Source organism: Copadichromis virginalis, linkage group LG14 (genome assembly GCF_057382275.1).
Source record: "Copadichromis virginalis isolate Kocher_CV1m ecotype Utaka linkage group LG14, C_Virginalis_male_GT1.1, whole genome shotgun sequence".
Lineage (NCBI taxonomy): Eukaryota > Metazoa > Chordata > Actinopteri > Cichliformes > Cichlidae > Copadichromis > Copadichromis virginalis.
This window is the reverse complement of record NC_140631.1, coordinates 36,825,145-36,836,069: the sequence shown is the minus strand read 5'-3', so window position 1 is coordinate 36,836,069 and position 10,925 is coordinate 36,825,145. Positions and strand designations below refer to the sequence as shown.

General features: G+C 41.9%; 1 protein-coding gene across 1 annotated transcript; it reads left to right on the top strand.

Moving 5' to 3' along the window:
* The first annotated feature begins 3,272 nt into the window (after positions 1-3,272).
* Positions 3,273-10,916, top strand: spred3 (sprouty related EVH1 domain containing 3). Its single transcript, XM_085430704.1, has 6 exons — positions 3,273-3,544; positions 5,455-5,620; positions 5,779-5,947; positions 6,028-6,089; positions 6,217-6,375; positions 6,835-10,916. The coding sequence occupies exons 1-6, from the start codon at positions 3,534-3,536 to the stop codon at positions 7,837-7,839; spliced, it is 1,572 nt and encodes a 523-aa protein (XP_085286830.1). The 5' UTR covers positions 3,273-3,533; the 3' UTR covers positions 7,840-10,916.
* Positions 10,917-10,925: the final 9 nt, after the last annotated feature.

Sequence of the window (10,925 nt, the reverse complement as noted above, 5' to 3'; positions counted from 1 at the left end):
TCACAGGAAAATGGCAAGACTCCTTCAAACTGTGAAGAAAGGAAACATTTTTTTAAGGAAGGAAACAGTAACTAAAATAACCAGTTGCAACCAAGGTATGCGAAACAGCAAATGGGCTACAGCAGTAGAAGACCACACAGGGTACCACTTTGGTCAGCTAAGAACGAAACGGTTCTAATTCCACAAGTCGCCAATAGGATAATCCAAGAGTCAAAAAATATTTTGTGGTCTGATGAGTCTCAATTTCTGCTGCAACATTTGGGGTCAGAATTTAGCATAAAGGACATGAAGTGTGGATTCATCCTGCATTGAATCAGTAGCTTAGACTGCTTCTAGTGGTTTAATAGCGTGGGTGATATCTTCTTGACACACCTTGGCCCCTTTAGTACCAACTGAACATCTTTCAAACACTATAGTCGGTCTTAATATTGTTGCTGTCCACCTCTTTGTTACTAAAGTGTGCCCATCTTAGCTGCTTTCACGAGCTTAAAATATATCACATTGGTTTGCTGACCATATCAATGTCAGGTTCACTGTGTTGAAATGAACTCCACAGTCACCTGACCTCAATCCAACAGAGAATCTTTGAGAAGTGGTGGAAAAGGGAGATCTACATGATGCATATTGCATCTGATAAAACTGCAATGCTATTCCATGAATGAATTAAAGTGAAATTGTGGTGTGCCTCCAAACACATAGAGATCATGACATGGTGCTGGACGTAGTTTGGAAAAATGCAGTATGTGATATAGCATATAGTTAGGGCTGGATCAGGTGACCCTGAATCCTCCCTTAGTTATGCTGCAATAGACGTAGGCTGCCAGGGGATTCCCATGATGCATTGAGTTTTTCCTTTCCAGTCACCTTTCTCACTCACTATGTGTTAATAGACCTCTCTGCATTGAATTGTACCTGCTATTAATCTCTGTCTCTCTTCCACAGCATGTATTTATCCTGTTTTCCTTCTCTCAGCCCAACCGGTTGCAGCAGATGGCCCCGCCCCTCCCTGAGCCTGGTTCTGCCGGAAGTTTCTTCCTGTTAAAATGGAGTTTTTCCTCCCCACTGTCGCCATAGTGCTCGCTCATAGGAGGTCATATGATTGTTGGTTTTTTCTCTGTATCTATTATTGTAGGATCTACTTTACAATATAAAGCGCCTTGAGGCGACTGTTGTTGTGATTTGGCGCTGTATAAATTAAATTGAATTGAATTGATCCACCCCCCCCAAAATTATAATATCTTAAATACCTGTCTCTGCACTGTTAATACCTGACATTTTGGCGAATAACGAGCTCATATTGTTGTTGTTGTTAGTAGTAGGTTATTGTTACTAAAATTAGTAAATTATGTCAAGGTTTAACATTAAATATGTTTTGGGTTAGCCTTCATGAAATATTTTTTCTAAACTAACTTAAAAGTGATGAAGACACATAAAACATAGATTCGTTTGTGATTGCGTCTGAGCCGTTTATTAAGGGACTGTCCGTGGTGCTGAAAACTAACCTTGGGTATTTAAACACAACATCTTCTACAGAACTACAAGAGCGAGACAGACCACTATCACCAAGAGAGTTGGCTTAAAGGGATTAGTTTGGTTACTCTAATAGTGTAAGTCCTTTATCTTGTAAAGTGCCGTGAGATTATGTTTTTTGCATTTAAAAGAATTGTACATGTTAAAGTTGTGAGAACCTGTGTGTTTAAATCAGGTTATTTTTCTGATGTAACATAACTGAGCTTCAGGGATGAATGAAAAAGTAATCTCTTTCTCAACTTAAGAAAAAATTTCTTTTCACGCTTGATTTCCAAGAATCTCCATTGTCTGGTATGTTGTTGTTAATTCACACTTACTTTTTTTCTTTTAAATTAAAATGCTAAATGGATTAGAGGGACTGAACGGACAGTAGAAAGTTAATTTATAATAAGTGAATTTGATGGACATGGAATAGGCTCACGCTATAATTTTCATTAAAGAGACATTAAAAACACGTGGCAGCAATGCCTATCATTGCCGCTTTACATTACAGTTCTCATTGTGGTATTTCTGCTTTAACTCAAAGCAGTCCAAGGACATTGTGAAGAATTGCAGGAATTTTAACGGAAAGAGACAAAACATAGCTGGGCTACTTTTCTCAAACGTCGTGAGAAAGCAGTCTTTATGAATAGCTACAGTGCAGCATAATTTTTACAAGTGCATTTGGTGTATTTATGGCCTTAGAGTTGAAAACTAAAATGATTAGTGGCCAGAGTGTCATCTATTCACATGGGGTAAATTGTACATTAAAAAATATGGATATTATGTAACTTATAGGAACATCCATAGTGATATATATTTTTTTCCAAGTTCAAACAGTAGGCTGGTATATTTATGGCAGAAGAAAGTAATAAATTACCACAAAATAAAAGGTTGTCACAGTGCCATTGATACACAGTGTTATGTGCCAGTAGCAAACTTTTTTTCCCTGTAGTAAACAGTGACATATATATATATATATATGTATATATATATATACACTGGCTTATATAAATAGTAAATATGCATTCTAATTTTATTTTACCTGCATTTATTTCTCTTAGAAAACACTAGCGGTAAATATACGGCCTATATGAATAGCCGCAGTGAGGTAGTATACAGTATATTCGTTGTTTAAAAAGTAACAAAAATGGTCATAAAGTAAAAAGTCACCAGAGTGTATTGAAACACAGCGTTTAACCCCAAATGCCTTCACATTGGGGATGTACCATTTGCTAAGGTGAATTGCTGTCCATGGTGCTGAAACCTTTGTGGATTCGCCCAAACTATGGACCTTGTAGTGGACTAAATAGTATTTTTGCCCTGCTTTTGGTTGCATATAAACTGTATATATAAACAGTTAAAATGTAATTAATACAGACGCATATTACTGTGCCGGGCTTATACTTTAAAGGAACTATGCAGTCGGATTTTATTTTACCTGCATTTCATAGAATTTCATAGAATTTAGTTTTCTCCACAGTTATCACGGATCAACCAGAGGTCATTGATGGTTTTACCGAGCTTTTCATTCACCACCCACGTCACTGCATGTATCAGCAACTCGGTATCATTATCAGCCATTTAAAATCACATGGTGAAAAACCCTATAGGCTAGCTAAAGCCGCGATGCTGTCAATGATTAGTGTGGATGTGCTGGCACAGGGCAGGTAGAGTGAGAAAAGGAATAAGAGAGGGAGTGATTTGGAGCGAGAGAGAGAGAGAGAGAGAGAATGAGGGAGGGAGGGAGAGAGAGAAAGAGAGAGAGGGAGGATGCTGCCAGCGGAAAATGGCTGCTGCAACCTCAAGCCTATCCTGATACACCGAAACGACATCAAGGTGGAGAGAGAGAGCGAGAGCAAGAGAGAGAAAGATTAGGAAAATGAGAGCAGATGGAGAGAGAATGTGAGCGAGCCTGAGTGTTTCCTGAAAGGAGGATAAAAAGAGAGAGAGAGGGAGAGAGAGAGAGAGAGAGAGAGGAGACCCTGGGGTGGGCTGCTGCAAGCGGCGGGCAACACCGAGCCATGGAGGGCGAGTAAGTCCTTACATTTTCATTTTTAACATTGCACATATATATTCAATCGTCCGCCAAAAAAAAAAAAAAAAAAAAAAAAAACGGATAGGAAAGAACGCCACCACCCTCAGTGTTACACCAGTATCATGCACTGTTATCACATTCGGTGCTCTACAGTTTAGCAGGCTGCCGAGAATAAAAACACCATTACGTAGTTTTGAATCAACAGCATACACCCCATTTCCGATATATCCACGCCAAATTGTGATAAATGTCAAGCCACCTACATGTGGACCTGTGCTTTTTGGATGACTGGCACACGGCATGCACGCACAAAATTAACGAAATAACAACAGTTATTGTACTGAGCAAACATCGGGTGCTATGCAGCAATTCAAAAACGAAATGCGTGGTTAGTGATTGGTAAAAACAAGCACGAAATCAGTCAGTGTGTAAAATGTATGGAGGGGGGAGGCGAAATATGGCGAGTTTGGGGCCAGCATCGCGTCATTCAAGACATGGCTACAGTAAAACGAGGGAGGGATGGAGGCGTTGTGATTTTTATCAACGTGTCTCGGGGTTTCATTATGATTTTTTAAAGCCAAACTTTATGAATGAAATGTGATTTTTCTCTCTCCCTCGCTCTCCCTCATTCTCACCCCTCCTCTCCTTCTTCCCTTTTCTAATCGGGCCCCCTCCCCCCATCTCTCGTTTCCTCTCCATCCTCTCACCCACTCGTTCGTTTTTTCCTTCTTCTTCTTCTTCTTCTTCTTCTTCTTCTTCATCTTCATTCTTCCCTTTTCACACGCGATTGCATTGTATTTGGGCCTAAAACGTTTTTTGCGGCGAAATGTATAACGCGCAGTGCAGTGTCAAATCCAGTCTCGCTCCATCCCATTCATAAAAAAATATAACATAATATCGGGGTGTGTTAATGAGTGCGTGCAGCAGGGGCGGAATGGAGACAGGGAGCGTCTTAAGAAAAATAATTGCAACAATTAAAATTCAGTGTGCTTTGAAAAATGACAAAAAGATGCAGCTGTGCATGCATTACAAACACATGTCGAACTGCAGTGCTGAATTATTCAGCCGATTTGGCGAGAGCAGCTTCTTCTTCTTCTTCTTTTTGTAAGAATGCCGGGCCTCTGATGGCGATGGGTGCGTTCATTGATACGTCTATCTTGGAAACACTCATTCTTCCTCCCTCCTCCCATTTGGCCATTTCTCTCCTCCTCAACCTTGGCGTTCTTTCTATCAATTTGCTCCATAGCCCCTTAATTTTGAGCCCATATAGCTCACACTATAGCTTAACATTCTAGCTTTCAAACACTAGCAGCAGAAATGCTTAGGAAATGCTAACACCAAGCCAGACTGATACTTAAAATTAGATTTACCGGTCACATGAGTAATTGCCTTAGCTATGAGTTACTGTATGATATACCTTTGAGTGGTCATGTTGCATAGCCACGACTCATAGTCCAACTAAGCTGTCAGTTTTGTGGTTTTTGTGTGAATTTCTTTATGGAAACATGTGTGCTGGCATCAATCCTGACCCTGAAATCCTCACACTGTACTGAATTTTTGTGTTCTGAAAGTTGATCTGGCTTTACCTGTTTTCACTTGAATGACTGTGCATATCAGTTGCTGCAGGTATTTGTGCACATGTGTGTGCCAGTGTGTGTTTATTATTATAGTGCATACCAATAAGTTTATTCTGTTCATCTGGACTTAGAGCTTTTTAGTCTCAGGGTGAAGAGAAAAAGTCACTTGGATGAGTGACAAAGTCTTTCTCCCACTGAAAAGGCTACAGCCAGATGAAGAGAATAGACATTTTGGGATTTCCTAACCTGGATGATTGAGCATGCATCAAGACATTAGGATACACTGGTTAATCAGCCATGGCCTCGGCTCACTCTTGGTTTCCCTGACAGTGTGCGTGTTCGTGCGGTGGTGATGACACGTGATGACTCCAGTGGCGGTTGGGTGCCCCTTGGAGGTGGTGGCCTCAGTCATGTGGTCATATGTAAGGGGCGGAGTCATGATGGCAGGGGACGGAGGGAGTACATCATACGTGGAGAACGGCTGCGAGATCGAGCAGTGAGTGTGTGCGTGTGTTATGCCTGTCTTTGGTGACACGTTGCTTGTCAACACCATCCAAAGACTGTAGATATATGCTGTCTTAAAACTTAAGGAAGGACTAGATCTTAATTGGTTAACTAACTTCTTAAATTGTCTGGAATGATGTTTCTGTCTAGCCGGTGCTGGAGTGTGCAGTGCAAAAAGGGTTAGTGTACAACAAGGTGAACCCCATCTTCCATCACTGGCGAGTAGAGGATCGAAAGTTTGGCCTTACATTCCAGAGCCCTGCCGATGCCATCTCCTTTGAGAAAGGGCTTCAGACTGTCATAGACAAGCTCGACAGAGGTAGACATGAGCTGCGTATAAAATATGATTCATAGAAAATATGCAGGAAAACCTAAGTCATCTCTTTTTACGTTTACAAGGCTCTGACTCGCCCTCATCCTCCACGCCAGAAGAGGCCGACACTGAGGATGACGGACAAGCTGTGAGTAACCGAACAGGTCATTGTTTGACCACATATTGAATAAAATGGGTTTGTGTATTCTGTCACCTGACCCAAATGCAGTCATTGTTGATTTTTGATTTGCGGGGTGGCATGCAACCTCTATCAGTCTCATACAGGAAGTGAGTCGTCATCCAACAGCAGAAAGGAGATGCTTCCCAAACCCATCACCATAGTGACAAGCGAGTCATCGTCTACTTGCTTCGTGCGGTCGGAAGAGTTTAGTTTTGGATCCAGCCATGCTGTAACCACGCAAACACCTGCTCAGGTAGCACACCACCTCCTGCTCTAGCTGTAGTTTACTGACTAGACCATACCACTGCACTGAGAATAATGTGCACATCTTGATATGTGCATTTGTAACTGATTTTTCAGTTATTTGCACTTATTTGCAGTTATTTCTCGTCAATAAACACTTTAAAAGCTGAGTAATGATTTCTGCAGACAACCTAGAAAGAGGTTTGTGAGCTGTTTTAGATCCCCCCCCCCCAAAAAAAACCCCATCAACTGTTTTGGTTGATTTTTCCCCCCTCTGTCCCCACTGTTAAGTCCATGCAAGTTTATTTGTTCTACATTGAGAATGCATAAAGTGAGATTTTAACAGGTGTGGCCTTTTCTATTTCTTGTGTATGGATGTGGGATATCTGAGAAATGAAAACCTTCTATAACCACTGCCATAGTACACAATGTTCCTGACTCACTCTGTAATCCTACACCCTCTCCACAGATCCACACCAGGTCGGGCCAGCACCAACTCTCACAAATGACGGCTGTGTTGAATCCCCCGGCGCCCCCGCCCCCACCTCCTGCTCCACCTACTCCTCCTGTAGGTCCCCCAGCCTCATCTCCCCTGTCCCCCCTCTCACCCACTATTTCATTGCTGGAGGAGGGAGACCTGCACAGTGTGGACCCTTGCAAAGACCTGTGGGGTTCTCGAGGTTATGAGGATTACAGACGGGCAGGGGCCACAAGGACTATGGTTGGGGGGCTGACTGGCGGTGTGGTTGTTGGTGGTGGAGGAAGCCTGCAGGACAAGTCAGAGCTGTGCGTGGTTCGCTTTGAGAAGGAGCTGGCGGGAGTGGGTTCGGCGGGCTGTGATGTGACTGTGAGCCTGGACAGTAAAGCCTCCCAGCGTTTATCCTCATCGTCACCCATCTGTATGTCCATGCCCAATGCTGTATCCGGCGTGTCCTCAGGTGCCGGTTCACCCCAGGAGACGGGTAAAGGCTCGCCGTCGCCCTGCTGCATCCACACATCGCTGGCCACTCCCCGGTCGCGGACTCGTAAGAGAGGAGGAGGGGCCAGTAGTAGTGGTGACCCAGGAGCAATCTCTCCCGATGATGACAGCCCGTGCCCTCAGGCTTCATCGTCATGCTCGTCTCGCTGTGTGTACTGCCGCTCTGTTTTCAGTGCTTCAGAGAATGGGCGGGGCCGATGCAGAGATGCCCCAGACCCGGCCCTGCACTGCCTGCGCCAGTGGACCTGTGTGTGGTGCGCAGAGAGTCTGCTCTACCACTGCATGTCGGACTCTGAGGGAGAGTTCTGGGAGCCTTGTTCATGTGATGACTCAATGGGGGGCCACCCGCATCCCCTCTGCTGTGCCCGCTGGTTGGCCCTCCTGGCCCTGTCTCTCTTTGTGCCCTGCATGTGCTGCTACCTGCCTTTGCGCGCCTGCCTGCGATGTGGGGAGAGGTGTGGCTGCTGTGGGGGAAAGCACAAGGCAGTCCGATGAAGCCAGGCTTTTGGGAGGGAGGGGTTTCCTGGACCGAGGGGGTTTGGGTATTGAGAGAAGAGAGCATCCGTTAGGACGCAGAAGGTTGGCCCTAAATAGGAACAGTGCTCTCAGTAGACCCAGACCTCTGGCCCGCCAAAGCCCAACAGCCTTCCGCTGCATTCGGCTCTTTCTCTTTTCAACCTGGGGCCTTCCTCACTGGTCCATGCCTGCTGTAGGTGCATTGCACTCAGACCAGGCTCTGTGGGAGTTATAGTGGATTTATTGAGGAGTGGCTGATCTAGAGTTAGCTGTCAGTGACTTTATCACAGAAAGAAGGTGGCAGAGGCAACAGTGAAGTGTACACTGTTTCAAATGTCCGTTTTTTTTTTTTAATTTAGAAAGGAAAAAAAACTCAAAAAACAAAAGATGTTTATATATATGATTGTTATAATTTTAATTGGTATATTTTATTAAATGTAAAACATATTGACAGAATCCCCAAATGGCACACACATTCACGTACTCACAAACATGAGATCTTGGGGAAGTTATTTGTTCCATGTTGGCCTGTTTATCAGTCAGATGAACAGATGTCACCCTTTACCTCTAATTTTACCTCAGATGTTACTAAAAACAAGGAAAGAAAAAAAGGAGAGATGTTTGGTGTGAATGAGCACATGGTGCATGCAGTCTTCAAGAGAGTACAAGCATCTGAGACCACTAGTGTTGTCCTTTGATTATACCGCATTATACCACAATGGGAGAAAGGTTATCAAATGCAAAGAGACAATTATTGTTAAGGGAAGTTGCAATGATGACCACCAAGACTTAAAAGTCATAACATGATTCATAATGATCCTTTGTAACCAAACACATGGTTACTTTTTTGTTTCCAAAAAGAAAAAAGGAGAATATGTGTCTAGCATTCAGCACCCTCACATTTGCACATACATGTATTTTTCCCATATTCCCAAGTATTTTCAATATATATCATAGAAATCCTCATATCCCACCACTGTACTTGTTGAATCAGTCAAGGTGCTTACAACTGAGGCCTCTGAGCGAGTCTATTCTACCTAATGTACACAGTGACTGCACTGTCCCCAAAGAAAAACAAAACAGGACCCCATGGTAACCAATCTGTTGATGTGTCTCGGCCTCTGTGTGAGACACCACCAAAAATTTAAGTGCAATGAACAATGTTTCAAAATTTATTTTTGTACTGGTTAGTCATGTTAGTATACACTAAGCAGTAATGGAAAAGTGTTGAAACTGAATACTGTAGTGTGTTGCTGTGCTCGACATCAAGCATAACAGAAAAACAGGAACACAAAGTTGTCTTTGAGCAGCAGCACGTAGCTCGCAGGTGCGACATTCGAACGCGTCTGCTGCAGACTGTTGACGCTGTGATTAGAAAAAGACACATTAACTTGAAAACACTGAACGAAACAGGCGATGCGGTTTTTATATTGCTTTAAGTGGAAGGTCAAAAAAGCTGCTATTTTTACGCTATTCTATTCAAACGTTCCCACTGCCTGTTGTCAACTGGAGTGGTTGCGTGATTTAGAAACAAAGCTCCAAGTTTCTGTTCCACCCAGGGTGCGGAAGATTTTGTAAATTTAAAGCTGGCATTAAAGATGAATTTGCCCTGAGACATTTTTAAAAATGTTGCTGGTGATGTACCTTGCATTTCTATGTTTTATTTTGCTGATTGGCAGGATACATTTCTACTTCCAGTTAATAACCAGTTAAAGGTGCATTAATAGTTCATTTAGACCAAGAAATGGACAAAAAAAAATCCTTTCATTTTTGTAGGAATTCCTTAGAATACAGGTACAGGGATATTTGTTTACAGTATGTCTTTTTGTTTCACCTTACAAATTGCCACATTGCATAAAAGCACACCAGTTCCACTATAGAAAGGTGCGTCACTTCCAAAATTAAATACAACAAGAAAATTTGGGCTTTTTCTGTTAAGTGAAAAAACTTAAATAAGGCCATAATGGTTATATAATATGTATTAAATGCAATAAGCTTTAAGTCATTAAAAAAAAATCATCACAAAGTAAAAAAAGTTGATTGTTGTTGATTTTGCAGCTTTAAAAAAAACAAAAGTCAACAAATTTAAATAACACATGGAATGTACTGAGAATCCCAGAAAGGTAATACAAGTGTAAGTGATGGATATACCTTTTTTTGTATAAGGAAACCAGTGCTGACCGAGTTTCGTTGTCTCAAATGCAGCATCACCTGGGTGGACTTTAAATTATGGCAGAATGAACCTTTCAGAAGCTTCACCATGTTATTTACATTTTAAGTTTAGCCAAGAATTTTTATCCAAAGTGACTTAAAGTGAGTGAAGAGACAGTAGGGTTCAGAGTCAGGACATGCAACTGCTGATGAACACAAGCCTCGATCTCTTGGTTATGGGACATTGTCTTTACTACTAGGCCAGCCTGCCAACATTGTTGGTCCTCTTAATTTTTTAATTTTTTTAAAGACGCCCTGTCACAATGGCAGGAAATCCAAATCCAGTCACAAGACTGCCATCCCCTGATTCAAAACCTTTGTCTTTCTCTCTCACACACACACACTCACACACACTCTCTCCACAAATCTGATAGATCCTCACACACAGACACACGTGTTCACTCGATGGTGCAGAACTAGTAAAGCCATTGCACACAGTTTGCTGCTTCTGGTTCAGAAATGGTGTTAGAGTACAGTACTGACAGTCATGCGATCACAATTGCAGGCCCCATTCTTACATCTTAATAAATGTGCCTTTTGATTTGAGTAATCAATAACTTATGATTTCTAAGTAACTCTGTATTAAGTACTATTTCCTTTTTTGATTATTAATTTCTGCCAATGTGCATATTTTCAAATGTACGTATTTATTAGTTTCAAAGTAATTAATGAGATATTACCTGTTTATTTATTTATTGAGATATTTATTCTGATTCTTTATTTTTTTGAGACAGGTTTTTATCTTCTGTGCTGTCTTACTTCTGACTTTGTGCCAATGTGCTGCTTTGAGGTGTTACATATCGTGGGTTTGTATCATTATTAAACCCTCACTCTATATTTTAAAAGCGTTTTCT